Raw genomic sequence first — 18,225 nt, 5'->3', positions numbered from 1 at the left:
TGTAAGTGTTTGACAAAGTTCAACTTAACAGAGAGTCCCGCCTGCACTTATTTTTTTAACAAAGGAAGATAACCACGATATTTAAAAAAAAAAAAGAGAAAAAACAATGAAAACAATGCATACAATTACCACACAAATAACAGAATTATGGGGGTGAATATTAAGAGGTCTAATCTTAAAACAGATTAGAAAAAAATTTTTTATTGCATAAACTAGTGAGACAATCCAGAAGTAAAATTCTCTCTGGACTAGTACTTATTTTAGTTTAAGAGGTATCAGCTTACAGGGAATTTCCTTCCTTAGCACTTAAACAGTCACATTATGACTTAGTGTGTGGCCTCTACTATTTCTACTTGGTCAAGTCTGACAAGGACAGGCTTTGCTTGTGCAAGTCTCTTTTGCAAAGAGCATGACTAATTTTATTACACTGTATAATTTATGCTGAAGCAAGTACAACACACATTTTCTTCCCAAGTTTACATTACATACTTGCTTGATATTTAACAACACACTGGTTGGGGGTGGGAGGGGAAAGGATTTGTTTTTCTAGATAGGGAGCAATTTAGAACAGGACACTACAGAAATTTAATAATGGTGACCTTAAATATTTATTCCTCAAAGTAATAAAAAGTTTTAAAGACACATGTGAAAGGAATCTAGTATGATGCAGTGAAAGGAAGTACTAAAATTTGCTAGTAGTAGAAGGCTAGGCAAATTTTAGAACTATTTAATTCAGAGCTTGATATGTTCTCTCAATCCTTCAAAGTCAAGTTACTCACTGCAGATGCCCAATTCTGAGCTTAGCTCCTCGATCAAATCCTGAGCTTTAAGTTTAGTAATACTGTCAAAAAGCCATTGAAAACACTCATGCATTGTATCAGTGTTTAAGCCTAGTTCTTCAGAAAACGAAGATAAAGCAGAACAGAAACACAGCCAGAAGCAGCTTTGTCTAATTCATCTGAGTTGAAAAATTGTGTATTTAACCAAAATAAGAACAGAGTTGATCAAGTTGATCCATATTTTTCCACATTTTCTCTGCTGGAAGTCAGAAAAGTAGCATGAATACGTTCTAACCAGAAAAAAAAAAAAAAGTACTTCTGATAATCTCTTTGTAGACTTAAATTTGCAGCTGCTTGAGGCTGCTATACAAGTTTACTATCGTTCAGCTGAAGGTTACCAACACGGACAATCAAGAAGCAGTAACTGTCTTCATATTTCTAGGTCACTGCAATTTAAAGTAAAATGGTTTGTGTAAGTTAAAAAAAAGTTAGTAATTCTTCTAGAAATAGCTAATCATACAGGACATGCCAGCCACGGTTTAGTCCATGGACTGGAGAGGGGGCATGCATGGGAGGAAGTCACTGTAAATTTAATCTTCAGGCTCGGGATAAGCTAAGTAACACTATACCAGCCATTATTTATGAAGTTACAGAGATTCATTTATCTCTAATAAGTGATCAAAGAAAACACAGATGCTGTGCCTTCTCTCAAGAACAAAGGGTAAAAGTATATTGCGATACATTCTGTAACCAGTACAGGTATTTCGACTATCTCTACTTACACTGAGCAACAGATTAGACTGTCTTTCAATTTCAGTGAGATAAGTGAACACACAATACCTTATTTATTTCCAAGGTTAACAGAGACTCAGCATCAGTTTTGGCCAACTGTAGCTTGTTTTCTGGCACATAAAGCTCTTTCACCTCATAAGAGGCATCCACTGGTACAATGTCCTGTATAAAAGGAATAAACAGAAAGCTTCTTGGACACTGAACACTTAGTCAGGAAATAAAATTCTAATGTTACACTACTGTGTAGCAAAAGTTTATTCATTAAACATTTTTTACTAATTTAAAAGCCAGCACTGTTCCAAGATTATGATACATTGCTAGCCAAGCTGCTGGCTTGAGTAACTGAAGCGAAACATCCTGACGAGATTTTTTCAAAAACCTTAAGTACCCCACATAACATTTACCTAGTAAATATTTAACCATTGAATTAAGTACAGGGTTTATGACTTATTAATGCCTACGTTATCTACAGCAGAAAGGAAGACACTATGCTTTTATACTTGCTAAAGTAGTAAAAAAAGTTTTAGAGACTGAGCATTTATAAATTTAAGTCATTCACTATACAACATATGTTAGAAGTGGTAACATGGAGATAAAGAAAAAAAAATATCTCTTTCTCAACACAAAGTCATTAATGCAGAAATACAAATTAAATGTATTACTTATAATTAATGACATAACATCAGTATCCTAATCTATATATGAACAGCTAGAACATTTAAATGTGAAGCTATCTGTGCATATATATGCAATGAACTGAAATCTAGTTTTATAACCAGTTTTATTTGAAAAAAATTCAACTTCCTCCATGCAAGACATTCTCACACCACGATGCTCAAGACCTTAAACTTCTTGTAAGATACAAATATAAGGATAAAAACATTTGCTTTAAAAAAGGGGGAAATGAAAGAAGGCCATAGTGATAAAACTTAAAGAGTATCCTCTGAGAAAGGATGGTGCAAAATGTCAAAACCCAGTCAAATAATCAAGTGATATTCAGTAGCAAAATATCAGTGAAAAGCAGCTGACAGTCTTTTTAAAACACATTTCTCAGAGTTCTGGAAACTTTTGTAAAGTAACGCTTTACTTTTTGAGAAAAATGCTCACCTGTATAGCAAATTATATACAGAGATAACAAGAATAAAGAAATTATCTTTATTTTTCCAGTATATGCAGCCCAGAGTAAATAGGTATGCCTGTATGAAACACAAAGTTTGCCTAAGCATTTTAAAGCATTTATCCAAGATTTATCAGACATTAGGCACTACCTCTGTGGAAAGTAAAACAAAGGAAGTGAGATGATGAAAGGAAGCGGGAGATAAAATGACTGCGGGAGTAAAAATACCTAGTGAGTCAGACTCACTGGCTGTTACATAATTCATATCTCCAAAGACAAATAAAAGAAAATCAAATTTAACTAGCACTTAGAAATTATCCTTTATATGGAAAAGCTCAGTCCGTTACATATCAGACATCATTTGGGAAGCTAATTTTATTAGACAGCAAGTTAGGCAAAACCTGCCTTCTCTTTTCTCCGACTGCACAGCAGCATTACAGCCCAGGAGAGCTGCAGCAGACTCCTGCCACAGCAATAAGCCCAGAATCAAGTAAAGGCATTGCCTGCTGTAAAGAACAGCAGACCTTACGAGCCAAGTATGACTTGAATACACATTAAGCTGCTCCATAGAAGATTCCCCTCTGGACCCTAGTTCATTAACATGCTAAAATGTCCTGATTTTACAAACCATCAAAATCCTAAAATAGATGTGCCTATTGAAAGGGTGTCTTCAGATATTATCCTGTTTTTAGTGCCCCACTAACGGTCTAAACAATGGAGAAAACAAAGGTTTCACAATGTATTTTCTGCCAACAACCTACTTCATTATAAGGATGTAAATATCTTGATAGTTCTTGCAACAGTGAGTCAGATATTTAGAGAATTTATAGGATTAGTAAACCTAGACTCCCTTGCAGGCATAAAAATGGTATTTAAAACAGCATCTTAGATTATAAAAAACCATCAGCATCTTAGATTTAAAAAAAAAAAAAAAAAAAGCAGTAAAAGGAATCCATAGGTCTTTAAACCACATGAATTTTACGAAAATACTAGGCAAGCAAGCCATCTAGTGACCACTTCAAGGTATTAAGTTTACTTAAAGGTTCATTCTACCAAAGGATAATTTACACCATATTCCACTATATTTCTTATTTATCGACGCATTCATAGAAATAATAACAAAATAATAAAAAAAATAAACCAGATACTTCATGGGACTGTTCCTCCTCAGACTGTGATAGTAGGTTCTTTGCTGATATCTAACACCCTCAACAGTCTGTAAAGAGAGGGCCTTCAGGCAGGTTTCCCATAGACGGGCATTCACAAGTGACATCCAATTTACATTACTGAATAACTAGCCTTGTAAGATCATAGTGAGGTGTAAGGCCACTGTATTATTTACATATGGAAAAAACAGAGGTATTTGCTTGACTATAATAATCACTTAAGTCTTGGTACCCACAGCTTGCAAGGCAGTTTGTCAGTACTTTTAAGTATAGGGAAAACTGAAACATGTAGTGGCCACCACGATCTTAACAGAGGGAGACGTTATTTTCTGGACTGAGGGCTGCCTCTTCTCTGCCCACCAGTTGTGTTCTATCACTTTGTAAATTCACTGGAGCCATAGAAACACTCCTCCACTGATGCAAAGAATAGGAACTTCTGACCCCAGACATTAAATGACGTTTCTCTCGTATGTGTAAAGACACCCCTTTACGCATTTGTTTTGGTCAAAATAATTCATGTTTAGCTTATATACATCTACATAATCTTAAATAATTTTGACCACAACCACCTAGGAAATATTCATACAAACCTATCAGTCAGCAGATCTAACTGGATGATTGTTGCCTAAAGGAGAATCCCTGCAATTAACACAGAATGGCTCTGAACCAAAACCTTGTCTGTGCCTTTTCCCAGAACACAGAAGTTTAAAAACAAGAGAAGAAAGCAAAAGAAATAAATAATACCACCATCACAGTATTTAACAGGTACACAACTCCATGTAACTGCAGCTTGCTCTTTAATATTAACTCCAAAGCTATATGTGCCCTTTTACCAATTTGAGGTACTGAAATTCCTGTAACGTTCAGTAGTATGTTTTCAGAAAAAAGCACCCACAACTAAAGCACACATACCTCAAAAATAGGAAATCCATAAAGTACAGGAAGCTCTGCTTAATTTAATCTAAGCGTGAGAAGAAATGGTGTTTTATTGATGTGGGAATTACAGAAGTCAAATACTGAGGTGGTTTTTTTAAAATTATGATTAAAAGCTTATACTGGTTTTTGCTCACTCTTGCTTACATCTTCACTATAACAGTATAAAACTAATAGTATAATCTTGCATATACTTTACACAGAGCATAGGGTTTTTTTCCCCAGCTTCTCACACAAAACAGTTACGAGCCATGTCACAGAATCACAGAAGGGCCTCTGGAGGTCATCTAGTCCAACCTCCTGCTCAAACCTGGTCCCAGTTCAGCAGCCTGCTCAGGAACTGGGCCAGTCAAGTTTTGACTAACTCCAAGGATGGAGCATCCACAAAATCTCAGAGCAACTTGTGCTAATATTTTACCATCTTTACAGTTAAAGTTTTCCCCTATGTCTACTTTGAATTTCCTATGTTTCATCTCATGAACAACCTCAGTTCCCTCAGCCTATCTTCACAGGACAGGTTCTCTAGCCCTCTCACCATCTTTGTGGCTCTCTTCCAGCAGACTCACTCCAACAGATCCATGTCCTCCTTATGTTGGGGGCTGCAGAGCTAAACACCAGGTGAGGTCTCACAAGAGCAGAAGGGGACAATCACCTCCCTCAACCTGCTCGCCGTGCTTCTTTTGATACAGCTCTAGATATGGTTGGCTCTCTGGGCTGCAAGTGCACATTGTTGAGTCAGGTTGAGCTTCTCGTCAACCAACAGCCCCAAGGCCTCCTCCTCAGGGCTGCTCTACATCAATTCTCCACTTATCCTGTACCGATAATGGCAGTTGCCCTGACTCACATGCAGAACTCTACACTTGGCCTTGCTAACTTCAAAAGGTTCACATGGGTGCACCTCTCAAGCCTATCAAGGTCCCCAGTGAAAGCTCCCAGTAAGCAGCACACCTCTCTAGAGAGTATGTCAGGTCAGCAAATAGGTGCCTCTGTACCCTCCCAGAAGAGAGTCACCTACCACCATTACGGGTCACCTTTTCTTAGTTGCGCTAGGTATTACACAGGCAACAGATCAGGCTGCCTTACTCCCTGTTCCAGCATCTCTCCTGATGTGGCGCATCTTTCCTCTTCAGTCTGCAGAGTGGCGAGGCAATTCTGCAAGGGCACCGCAGGCTTCAGGGAAAGTCTCTTCTTCCTCCAGGTACTTGCCATTGCAAGCTTCCATTCCCCGGCACTATTGGCCCCCCTCCTCCCTCTTGCATGTGCTGGTGGGGGAGGTTTTGGCTGCTTACCTGTGGCCTGTAAGTCTACTGCAGAGTGCAACTTGGAACCAGCTATCTAACTTCTCCTCAGCCTACCTGACATTCTGCAGCCACTTTCTGCAGGAGCCTCTCCACCTGAGCACACCTTTTGCAGGCAGGTCTGCTGCCTGTCCCTGCCCCAAGGAGAAAGGTCGAGGCCCTTCCTGCAAGTCCGAGGCCTGCGCTGCAGCCTCTTCCTTCAGCAGCTCTGTCTGCGGAGGCATTGGCCGCTGCTGGGGTAGATGGCACAGCCCCCCTGGAGCTGCAGCCTTTGCTCTCAGATGACTGCCCACCATTCTGCCTTGAGGGTCAGGTAGGATGAGCGCCCTTGACCTGTGCAGATGGTCACTGACCAGTGCCCAGCTGCTGGGATGTGTGTACTTTCAAGTCTCTCCATTCAGCCAGCAGAATGTCCATTCCTCGAAGAGGTGTCCTCCCGCTCAGCCATGCCATGCCACAGCCCGTTTGCCCACCCTGGTCACAGCACTCCCCAGGGCTGCCCTCTGTGGGAGTGGGGGTGGCCACCGTTACGCCCGGGCCCACGCACACCTGGTCAGCTGCTCCCATGGGAGCTGTGGGCTCCTGGCGGGTCTCTGCTCTGCCCTTCCCCTGGGACTCCCTGGCTCAGGAAACCACCCTCCATATGCCTCAATCTCTCACTCTGTTGTAGAATGCACCTGCACCAAAGCTGATGCTGGCCTGGGTTCTCTTGTCTCTTTCTCGTGTCTCAGGAAGGAAGATACTTTGTTTAGTTATCAAAAGGTCAGTCATTGCACACAATGTCAGCATGTATCAAACGTAAAAGATAGGTATGCTGCAAGTTAATGTCATTGTACTTTATTTCATACAAATGCTTATTACCAGCATTATATACCATTTACAAAATCTGCATGATCTGCATTTTGTTTTAGAAATCCCAGTTAGTTCCATCCAATCACCTTTTCCTGTAGACATCGCCATCTGAACAAGTAACAGTTGTATTCATACAGTTTTTCTGCTGAAATTATTTTGAAAGCAGGAGGAGACAGGAAACAAAGTTTCACAAAAAAATAATGATTCAGAACCCACCCAGCAGCTGGGTATAATCAATTGTCCCAAATATACTCTGAGTGTCTAATTTACAGTCTAATAACAAAGTGAGCTGAAGACCTGTAATGCCTGCTCTATGTGAATGTTGCAGATACTAAGCTCCTGTGTTTGCAAGTTTCTTAATAAAAAAATACCGAAAGATGTTTTGGAGTCTGTGGTAATTCGCATTGATGACCAACATGATCACACAGAGTATTCTTTATTATCAAGTTTTTGATAAGTGAATGAGGAACTAGACAGGATTGAGAACTTTGCTCCAGAGAGAACCATGGTGTTGTTATAGTGATAGCTACAGTAAAATTTGAGGTTAAAAGAAAAACCACAAAACAAACAGATTTACAGAACAGTAGAATCCATTTTATATTTTCCAGGAACTGCCAGCCTCAAGCTTCACATCATTAACAGAAAAAAAAAAAAAAAAAACCACCACACACACAACTTGACCTTATAAACCACAACAAAGAACAACCCCTAACTTCTACTCTGCTTCAAATTCTCGCCACTCCAAAATTCAGAATTTGAATACAATTGCAAGCAATCGTGTGAGCAAGTCTAAGAAATCAGTACTATAAGATACCATGAGGACCACCTTCCCAAATACGAGTATAATGCTAAGCTTAGGTAAGAACTTGGCTGTACCTGTTGGGGGATGGATGGGAGACGGAACAAGGGACAGAACGTTGATCCATACACTCACAGTGGACTGAACTAAATAGTAGTAAAGTGCATAATCAGATTCCAGTTTGGGAGGTTGTATTTGTAGAGCCCCTGTAAGTTGATGTCCCTAACAACAGGACATTTATACAAAAGGTAGTTAAAAATTAAAAGTTACCTACTAGAAATGCAACTCTTTCCTTGTACACTTTGTACTTCCTCAACAATAAAGATGGCATTCCTGAGTTATGACTTCTTCAGAAAATATTTTCCAGGCTAAATATTGAACTTGTTCCATAGTAAGGAAGCATGAATTTTGTGCAAGGGGCCAGATCAACTATACTTGTTGACAGGAAAAACAAGAACACACAGAATGAGATCTTTACAGCCAAACACCTACACTAGGCTTGTCTGACTCCATTGGAAAGTATCAGCTGATTGAAAGCCAAAACTATCAAGCTCAAAAGCTACATAAGCCATTCTGACTAGGCTGGGGAGGAGGGGGCAAGCATGCAAACACCAATTTGTGTAGTACTGAAAGGAGCTGGGGGGGAGGTGGTGGTGTGCAGGCATGGAGAAGTGGTGAAAGGAACTTTCATATGACTCAGACTCAGTAGCTTTAGGAGATGCTCATCAGTACCTTGTATTCTAGGTCCCTAAAAAGAGCTTTGAAGTATCTATTACATTTACATGCAAAGAAACCAAGCCAGATGATCCTCAAAACCAAGTTATACCACATAAGAAGTTTTCAGGTTCCACAGCTGTTTATTACTCCTATTTCCATGTGGTTCTCCCTTATTCTTCCATAAAGGACTGAACGTGTTTTTGGAAAAGACCTGATATATTTGTTTCAGAGTTCTTCTCAAATATTATGAAAAATTCTAAGAACCAAATAATTCCACTACTTATAAAAGAACAATGTTTCAAATTCTAGTTTAATAAATACGTATGTGTGTATATCTGTATCTCTATTTCAACACACATTTATACAGTTCCAGCTGTCTTTACTGCCATTATTATCTGAACTACTATAAAAACAGACCTTGAAATTCAAGGCTTACCAATACTTTGTGCAGACTTCTTCCTAAACGTTTTCACAGCTATTGAAACAAAACGAATATCCCAAATTATTTTTAATCCTGCTAGCCTATAGCCTTTTTCTTTACTAATCACAATCCATTATTAAAGAACACAGGCACAGCTTGTTCCAATTAAAGGAAACCTAGAGAAATTATTTTCTCAAGATATCACTGTATTAATATGGCCTGAGAACAACACATGCCTGTTCAGCCATGCCTTAGTTTCATTCTCTCTCATTTAAGTAAGCAACCACTAAGGTATCTTGGCATTTGTGATACTGTTGGCTATAAAGACAAAAAATAAAAGCACTAAAACTGTGCCTCAAGCATAGGACAGCTGACTGGGCCAGGAGCCAGCATTCAGCACCGTGTACCAAGTGTGTTAATGTACTTTGGAGATCACTATCTTGGCACACGTGACATTGGTTTCTACAATTATGAAGTTTACTTAATTGTTCTGAGCAGAAGGCGCAAGGCTTCCCACAGTCACGAAATGCCACCTCCCATAGGTAGGACTCCTACACAGGCGTCTCCTTTTTTCTTCCAGAAAATATTCAGATTAGCATTAGGGTAAGAATAAATAATTCTGCTGCGGTTTTCTGCCCTGTCTTATCTCCTGAGCAACACTGTGCAAGCAGTGATCTATTAACAGGGCCTTCTTGAAAATTTAGATACAAGGGACTAAATCTCTCCAGAGCTGTAGTGGCACAGAGGATTAAAATCAACTCCACGCTGGCTACATGATGAGGTCTTTTGCTTGTACCAACTTCAACACTTGATGGAGCTTTACTCAAGCTACCGCCTACACTCTAAATTTCCAGAACATGCACCTCACAAAAATATGAGTAATTGCCTGCTAGAGTATCTAAATTAGTTGTCTCAAATGTCATCCCACTATCCACAGACTATAGATAAGAATGTAAGGAGACCTATTTCTTCTAGATGAAGATTAGTAGATTCTGGGCGTATGGTTTCAGGAGAATAAAGCCATCTCACGGCTTTTGGCAGGTTTGGGGTTATTGGTTGTTTATTTGTTTTGTTTTCTGTACGTGGTTTGCTGGCATACTACTGTTTGTTTGTGAGGGGTTTTGTTTGGTTTGGTTTTGTTGGTTGGTTGGTTTTCTGTTGGTTTGGTGTGTTTTTTAGGTTGGCTAGTGAGCTGAATCCACTTATCAAACAGGAGGAAGCCCAGAGGCTTCAAAAGTTTTGGTGTAGATCATAGGCATGAACAAAGAAAGAGACCTACCTCTTCAGAAGCTATGAACCAATAACTTAACTCAGCCACGTCAAGAAGATCAGCTTCCTGAACCGGTCATTACACAGTTGCAGAACCACTTTTACTAGTGCAAGAAAAACATTGGGAACAAGGGAAACCAGACACAACCACAGCAGCCCCTATCTAAGCCAGCTCAAATTACTGTGTAAATACAGCCCTGTCTCTTCACATCTGCAGTATATATTAATTGGCTTGCTATAGAGACAAAGTAAAATATTTCAGGCCCTTACAAATGCCAGTAACCAGTTTTAAAGCCTGCGTTCATCATTGGTTCTGTAACAACTGAGACACCCTTCTCTCCCTTCCAGTTATCAGTTATGATAATTAATATAATTTTCCACTTGTCCAAATCTTATTTCACTTAGAGATCAATGTTGCTGCAATGTTTAGGTTTAAAAAGGATGCACATAATAGGACAAGTTTGAAAGCTAGATTTTAAAGATGCATAAGCCTTCAACTATTAAAAAAAACTGTCTTTGCTTTTCCAAGTACAGATGTTCAAACTGCAGGCACAAATGTTTTGAAAAGGTTACTAAGATCTATCTGCATTTCTGCTCACCCTTTCTTGAAGAAGTTCCACAACTTGTTGTATACAATCATTCACATCACAGGAATCAGTTTTCAGCACAAGCTCAGGGGCTTCTGGTTTTTCATATTCCGAGTCAATCCCAGTAAAACCTACAGAACATAAGAAAAAAATCTTAACTGACTTTTTCCAAAAGATAGTGCTAATTTTAACATTGTTCACAGACAAGTTTTCTAGATAATCAACAGGTTTTTTTCTTCATCAGTCCATCCGCTAATCCTACTACATGACTGCATCAAATTTCGGCATTCTGCAGCACATACATAGCTCACTTTTGTTAGTGAAGTTATTTGACTTAAATTGCGAATAAAGGACAGACCATTGGCAGAATAACTGTGCACATCAAACCAGAGTTAGTCATCCATCACCTGTCCTTCATTATTAGCTGTGATGTGATTGTTGTGGGGTTTTGGTTTGTTTGGTTTTAAACACAAAGCTGAACAATCAGTATATGTGTAAATTTACACTCATGCCACCAAGCAGCACTCCAAAGAGTAAGGAATTCCAACATCTATTACATTAGCTAATCACTCATCTTAAGATAGCTGTTAATGTAAAGTAGATTGTGTGTTTATTATAGTTACAACAACTATTGTCACAGACTGTACAAGCTATCACTGACACTTCTTCCAGCTTACTTAGCTAGCAGTCTGCTTTGAAACAGAGGAGATTCTGAATAACCATGCACAAACAAGGGACAATCAAGCCCAACAGCAATGCATGTAAGCACTACAAGTCAGATCTGCAGGAGTAGTATCAGCTGGGTTACAGCAACTGAACATCTGCATCCTCTACAACTGCAGATGCAAACATTAAAAATAGAGTTTTTCACTGCAGACTTAAATAATCTCAAAATTAGTAGCTTCATTCCCCATCTGAGAAAAAAATCAATTGCTGCAGTACCCCATATGAAAAAGAAAGGCCAGTATCTGTTCCAAAAACCATGCAATTTAGAAGTATTGATTACTGGAGAAGTGGGAAGAGGGGGCAAAGAAAGTGTCCCATTACCACTTCCAGGGAAAAAGAAGAAAACAGTTGCTGATGCTCCTCGTGAACAAGCAAGTTCATTTAATTTTCATCCTTCGTATATCTGACAAGTCAGAAGATACAGCCACTGCTAGACCCATTTGTAACTTACTTAGGCACTGTATACTTCACTACCACTTCTAAAGTAACACAGTTCCATTATGGGTCTTGTAAGATTAATAAAATATTAATAAAATTCTACAGGACAAACAAGGATTTTGTACAGAACTATCTTTGTACTGTAAGGTCTCAAGCCATCTTGCTTCGATTCTGAGCAAACCTTAGTTCAGCCTTATTTATTCCTGGTCTTCACATGGTATATTTGGTAGTACTAGAATTATCAAGTAACCAGTCAGGTGGAATATCTTAGATTCTTGAATTTTGTATCACTTTTGCTAGCGGTGAGTTCCTCATTACAGCATCTGCAAACTCAGCCTCTGAAAGTGATTAATCACTGCTTTGCTTCTTAATACAGGTAAAAAGTGCTATTGTCAGCTTCTGCAAACTGTAATATAACACAGCTTGAAACAATCCTTGCAATGAGTAATCACATATTTAAGCTTTTTTTATTGCAGGCTGTACTTAAATCTTGATCTGAGGCTGGGGATATGAAATTATTTTCATGGGCACTAGCACAGACCCTTAACTTCAAAATAGAAGTTAGTCTCTTCAGAAGCATTCTTAATGGTCTTTAAAGACAGACAGTGATCATGTTTTACTTTTTGGAAGACGTTAGTTAACTCTTATTAATGCAAACCTTTATAGACTTTAGAGTGAATCGGGCTCTTTTTTAACTAGTTGATGGATACTCAAAGGAGGTAAGACTAACCCTCAATCATAACCTACAACAGAAACCACGTAAACTGCTCAAGGCTTTTTAAGGATAGCCACTTCTGCCCTTTTACTCTATGCATTTATCTAGTCAGTTAAATGAGCTAGAAGTTGATCCTGATTTTCTGCTTGGTCCTGTCCCCAGCCCATGCTGCTTTTAAGGGTAGTACACTCTCAGACTTGAGCACATCCACTTATGTGGAGTCAAATTACACCAATGGTTCATTCATGTAGAAAGGATGTGACTACGTCTAGGTTCACCTTTAATTTCTCCAGCCCTGGCTTTCTTATACAGTCCTTTAACATCTCTCTGCTCACAGACATGCAATGGAGCATCCACAAATACTTCAAAAAAAGGCAGACTTGCCCCTTCATGAATTTGTCTGGCGTTATTACGATCCTGAAAGAAAACAGAAAAAAAACTAAAAGATTGCACCTACATATCGTTATTAGCTTCTTTAAAATGAACTTTGAAAGCAGAAAGACAACAGTAAAATGGAAATGAGCTTTCAAAGTCTGAAAAAAGAAACATGATTAAATCAACCGATGCCCTGCAAATTACATCAGTTTGGCTACAGTTCATCACATGGCAAAAGCTGACATGAAGATCTGAAATAGTTTAGATTAACCTGATTTACGAAATAAATAAAATCCAAACAAAAACATACACCCCACCAAACAAAAAACAGGCATAGAGCGCAGATTTTTCTATACCTGCCGCTATCTTAAGACCTGCATTCCCAGTTACATCTGCATAGCTCACTAAAGTCAGAGGTGGTATTACCTGCAGCTCCTGATATGATCACCCTTCTCTCCAGAGCACCAGATTTCTCTGCATTCATCAATCTAACAAGACTTGTATGCTCCAAATATTACTTTATTTGTATGGTTTGCCAAGCATTGAAACAACTGAATTTCATTTAGAGAACAAAAAAATTTTCAAAAAATCCACTATAACCATCTTTTACTGAATATAGGGGTTTTTCCTCGTATCTGAAGATTTCTGTTTTACTGCAGGATCTTGAGTTCTCCAAATGATTATCAGAAGAACTATCTGTATCACTATAACTGAAGAAATAACACCTTCTCATGCTGTGAAAGGTCTGGGTCATTCTTCAAGATACTTAGTGTTCACACATCCTTTCTGTCATAGATGAGAGTCATCTATGTTCTCATACACAGATGAAGAGTCTTCACAAAACAATGTGAACATGGATTTAGGTTAGTTTTCAGTTATGTTGTATACATAGCATGAAATAAAGTAAAAAGAACTACAGCCAATTCAACATTTTTCTCCTAACCCACCATGGTGAAAATACAGCTCACATCATTCATTCACTAATGGAAAAGTTTTAAAAACAATTTAACTGAGTCTTCAGATCTATATCTGGTCTTCATATTTATTGAAGTACTGGAAACTACATAGATCAAACAAGATATTCTAAGACTCTTGGAGTATCATTTGGGTTTATTCCCAATATTAGATTAATAATTCTGCCTAATAGACTGAAGGACAGTTCTAATTATAGGACTAATGTAAACTTTTTATATTTAAGATTAATGTTTCTGAAATTTGAGTAATCATCTCTATAAAGGAAAAATGTCATAAAAAAAACAAGCAAGCAAGTTTAGCAAGGGATTCCTTTAACTAAAATTGGTGACATTTTGCATTTTGTATATTCCCTACACTTTACCTAGAGGGTTTTCACATTTACCTGAGTATAAGGAGAGATGAAACTAGTAATGCACACCAAACCAGCATCTGCAAACAGTTTAGCAACCTCAGCAATACGACGAACATTTTCTTCTCTGTCTTCTGGTGTGAAACCCAGATTCTTATTAAGGCCTTGGCGAATATTGTCACCATCCAATGTGTAGCATGGAATGCCATGGCATACTAAATACTCCTCCAGTGCCATGCTCACTGTAGTCTTCCCAGCACCAGACAGACCTAGAATATTCAATAATAATATCAATATAAGCATAGAAACAAGTTAGGGAAAATTGTATCACATGTACCACTGCTAGTATGAAAAATCAAGTGACAGGCATCAGCAGCAATGCCTCTCAGAGGTGCTTACCTGCAATATAAGCCAAGCGCCTTCTACACGCACAATAGGTATAAGGAGAGTAAGGCACAAAGTTAAGTGTGCAACTAGAAGCAAATAAAAAGTTTAGCCTTGAGACCTGCTGCCACTTACAGAGCTGGCGCACATTTCCCAGCATTGCTGGTGGCAGTTGTTATGATCTGAGCAAACTAAATTCAGAAACCCAACACAGAGTCAAGATGTTATATTTACATCAGAAGAGGAAGATCTCACACTGAAGTGAATTTCAGTCAACAAAAGAAATAGGATCAGATCAAACCACACTCTGTACTTACTCCTTGCAGAATAACAGCACTGAATTAGACCCAACAGACACAACAAAACTCACTCAAGGCTCACACGCAGCAGTGAGGCTCCACTAACTGGAGTGTGTTAGCACCAAGCAAAGACATTAAACTTTGATCCAGTTCAGAATCTTCAGCAACAAACCTTTAAACAATTGAGAGTTTTTGCTGGCACTAAAAAGCGTACTGTTTGCTTTAAGTTGGAAATGTTTTTAAATAATTTTCCAGACTAGATTTCAGGAGTTTATTTGGAACACATGCTTCAGCTTAGGGATCAATCAATTCCTACATGGAATACGAACTCAAATCTTCATAAGATGACATCAATTCCTGGAGTAAGGAAAAAAAATACAAGGTAATGGTAGTCTAAAAAAAATAGCACTAGTGGTTGAATAAAAATATTTTGATCTTTATCAGTGGTGGTTAAGACTTCTTATAGCTTTCAGAGAAAGAAGGAAAAAAAAAAAAAAATCACACAGAACAGCGGTCTGGTTTTACTTCTAAGACCTTTACAGCAAAGGATGACAATCATGTTAACAACCATTTCTAGGAAAACAGAAAGTGCAAAGGGAACCTTGATACTTTGGGGTAATTTAAAGAAGAGGTGTCACTGCACTGGTTCCACCTTCACTCAATATCCAGAAGATGCAGAGCAGCCTACTGAAAACATAAGAATATGTGTATCCCAGGACAAGTCCTATATAAGAACTTAAGCCAATACCCTCATCAATCTCACAGATTTTAGTATGGTTTGGCTCATACTCAAAAAATTGCAGAGTTGTAAATAATGACCTATCATAATCTATAAAAAATATCATTTTCTTGGACAACTCCAGGTTTTTGTGTCAATGTTCACCTGTCTACTTTGACAAGAGCAACAGTTATACAAGATGAAGCTGAGTATTACAACTTAGGCCAGAACCAGTTTCCAAAAGGGGAGGTCCCGCTCTCTTGCCCTCCCTTGTCTCCACTCCACTCCATCCTACCTCTATTATTCCACTGCCTCTTGTGCCTGTTAGCCAATTCGGTTTGCTAATTGTTTTTTCCCAAGTTTTTTCTTTTTCTCTTTTTCCCTTTTGTGTGTGGAAGGAGGCTGTATTAAGTTCACTGATTTATCAAGTTGAATCAGCTCAAGGTTGGACTAGGCAAGCACTACAGCTGTGCAAGGCAAGAGAAGGAGAGCAAGGCTGGAAACAGAACAGTTGTCTTTTGGCAGCAATTAAGTACACCCCCATCTTAGAAAATAAGCATGGTAGTCCAAATTAAGATTTCAGCAACTTCATCATTTACTTCTCATTGATGCAGTCTTTGACTTGCAATTATTGTCCCCACATCTAGCTTGCTATTCACCCAAACTCTAGTTTTTCACACATCATTTGGTCTTTAACATGTGATTAAATGCAAAAGGTTATATAATAATGAAAATTAAAAACATCTTTTGACCTGACAAAGTCTTTACAATAATTTACACTTCCAAAATGGCATATTATTTTACACACGAAAGTAATGCTTTTCCATTTTTTTGATACGTTACTCTGTTTTTTTTACTAGGACTCTCTCACTTGACAGCACAAGACATTCATTTAGCTCTCAAATAAATCTTAGCTTCAAAATGAAAAGTGACACCTGAAATAACTTTCTGTACACTCCCACCCCATGACTGCTGATGAGATGAGAGAATCTTGAAGGAAGTATACATTTCAGCTTTTATTCTAAAACCTAGCAGAGTTTTGAAGAGTCATGTTTGCATAGTTCTAGAATGGGTAGTATTGCTTAGTTCAATACCTATAGTCCATCTCACTCCCTACCATAAGCGCTCTAACATCTTCAATAACCTACTTAATACTTTACTGCCTTCCTACTTTTCTGTATTCTACCACCACCCTTCTTCCTCCTGAAAAAAAGGAAATTGGGCATTAGGATTACATTTGTTTAAAAAGAATGATGACTGGAAAATGTTGCCATGTAGCTAACTGAAAACACATTTTTATCGTGACCTTTTGCAAATGGATATTAATAAGTTATCAGAAACAGAAAGACAGCCTACCAGATCATTTGAGCCTTGAAAGACAGGCTGGAGCTACATGACAAAAATAGGGAGAGAAAGGGCTCCACTCTTTTACCAAAGAAATACATGACAACAAGCTATTGTTTCAAACCACTCTGGAATGGCTCTCAGCAATTTGTTCTCAACTACTGCTTTAACTTTTATGCATGTTCATTAACACTAATGGAAACAAATTTTACTTTGGGTAGTAAATTTCTCTAATACTCTTTGAAGATCTTTTGTACCACAACACAACAGTGCTCTAAACTGTTTACAAACTAATTAAATATAACAAAATGTGTTATTTATCTTTTATTTTAAGTTTTAACCAGAAAAAAAAAAAAAAACAACCTTCAAAGGAAATACATTAAAGCTTCCAGGAACATTGAAAGACAGAGCAAAAATCTCCTCACAGTTATGAAACAAAGCTGTCTTCCAGAATTTACTTACCCACTCTTTTTACAATCAAAACAATTCAGTGAAAAACACAGAGCTGATCTCAAAAATAACTCCCTGTATGCACTGCCTCAACATGCAATTGGTGTCTAAAGGCATAGGTTTATGTTGAAATGTTTAACCCAAGGAGACAAGTACATTCCAAAGAGAAGAGACCTTTATACAAAGGATTCAGAAATACAGACTTAAAAAAAAAAAAGTTAGGTTTCATTTGTTAATAGCTAAAAAGGACAGCAAGAACAGCCAGAATTGATTAAAACACCAAAAAAAACCCCCATGCCATACACTCCAAAACTCAACTGGAATTAAGCTGTGCACAGTGCCAAAAAACAATGCTCCCAGAGCACTGAACAAAATACGTTCTCAGGTTACTATCCATCCCAAAGCAATTTCTTGCTAAAAATCATAATAAAATTGCATAGATTCCACACACATTCAACTTTGCATGAAAAAAAAATCAGCTGCAAAGTGCCTTTTCAGAAAAGTAACTACAACAAAAGCATCCTCAGAAAGCTGTGCGTGTACCTGTTAACCAGACTGTGCATCCACGAAAACCACTTCTTGTTCCTACCACTTGGCCTCTCTTATTCCTGCTGACATGATGAGCTTGGTAGGTAACATTCGTTGCCCTTTGCATTCCCTGTAAAAAAAGTTGATTAGGTTTTTAACTTCTGAAAGGGTGAGCTGGCAAAGCATACTAAAAC

The 18,225-nt window shown here is 38.2% G+C and overlaps 1 protein-coding gene across 3 annotated transcripts in view; it reads right to left on the bottom strand.

Annotated features, from left to right (window-relative positions):
* Window positions 1-18,225, bottom strand: part of PAPSS1 (3'-phosphoadenosine 5'-phosphosulfate synthase 1) — a 56,499-nt gene that overhangs the window by 22,657 nt on the left and 15,617 nt on the right. For all 3 annotated transcript variants that reach the window (XM_040598072.1, XM_040598063.1, XM_040598081.1), the window contains exons 2-6: window positions 18,047-18,161; window positions 14,342-14,577; window positions 12,888-13,026; window positions 10,743-10,861; window positions 1,620-1,733 (exon numbers count right to left, since the gene is read on the bottom strand). In XM_040598072.1, the coding sequence (XP_040454006.1) occupies window positions 1,620-1,733; window positions 10,743-10,861; window positions 12,888-13,026; window positions 14,342-14,577; window positions 18,047-18,161 (723 nt within the window). The remainder of the gene's footprint in view (window positions 1-1,619; window positions 1,734-10,742; window positions 10,862-12,887; window positions 13,027-14,341; window positions 14,578-18,046; window positions 18,162-18,225) is intronic.

This window comes from Falco naumanni, chromosome 1 (genome assembly GCF_017639655.2).
Source record: "Falco naumanni isolate bFalNau1 chromosome 1, bFalNau1.pat, whole genome shotgun sequence".
Taxonomy (NCBI): Eukaryota; Metazoa; Chordata; class Aves; order Falconiformes; family Falconidae; genus Falco; species Falco naumanni.
This window is presented reverse-complemented; position numbering and strand designations above follow the sequence as displayed.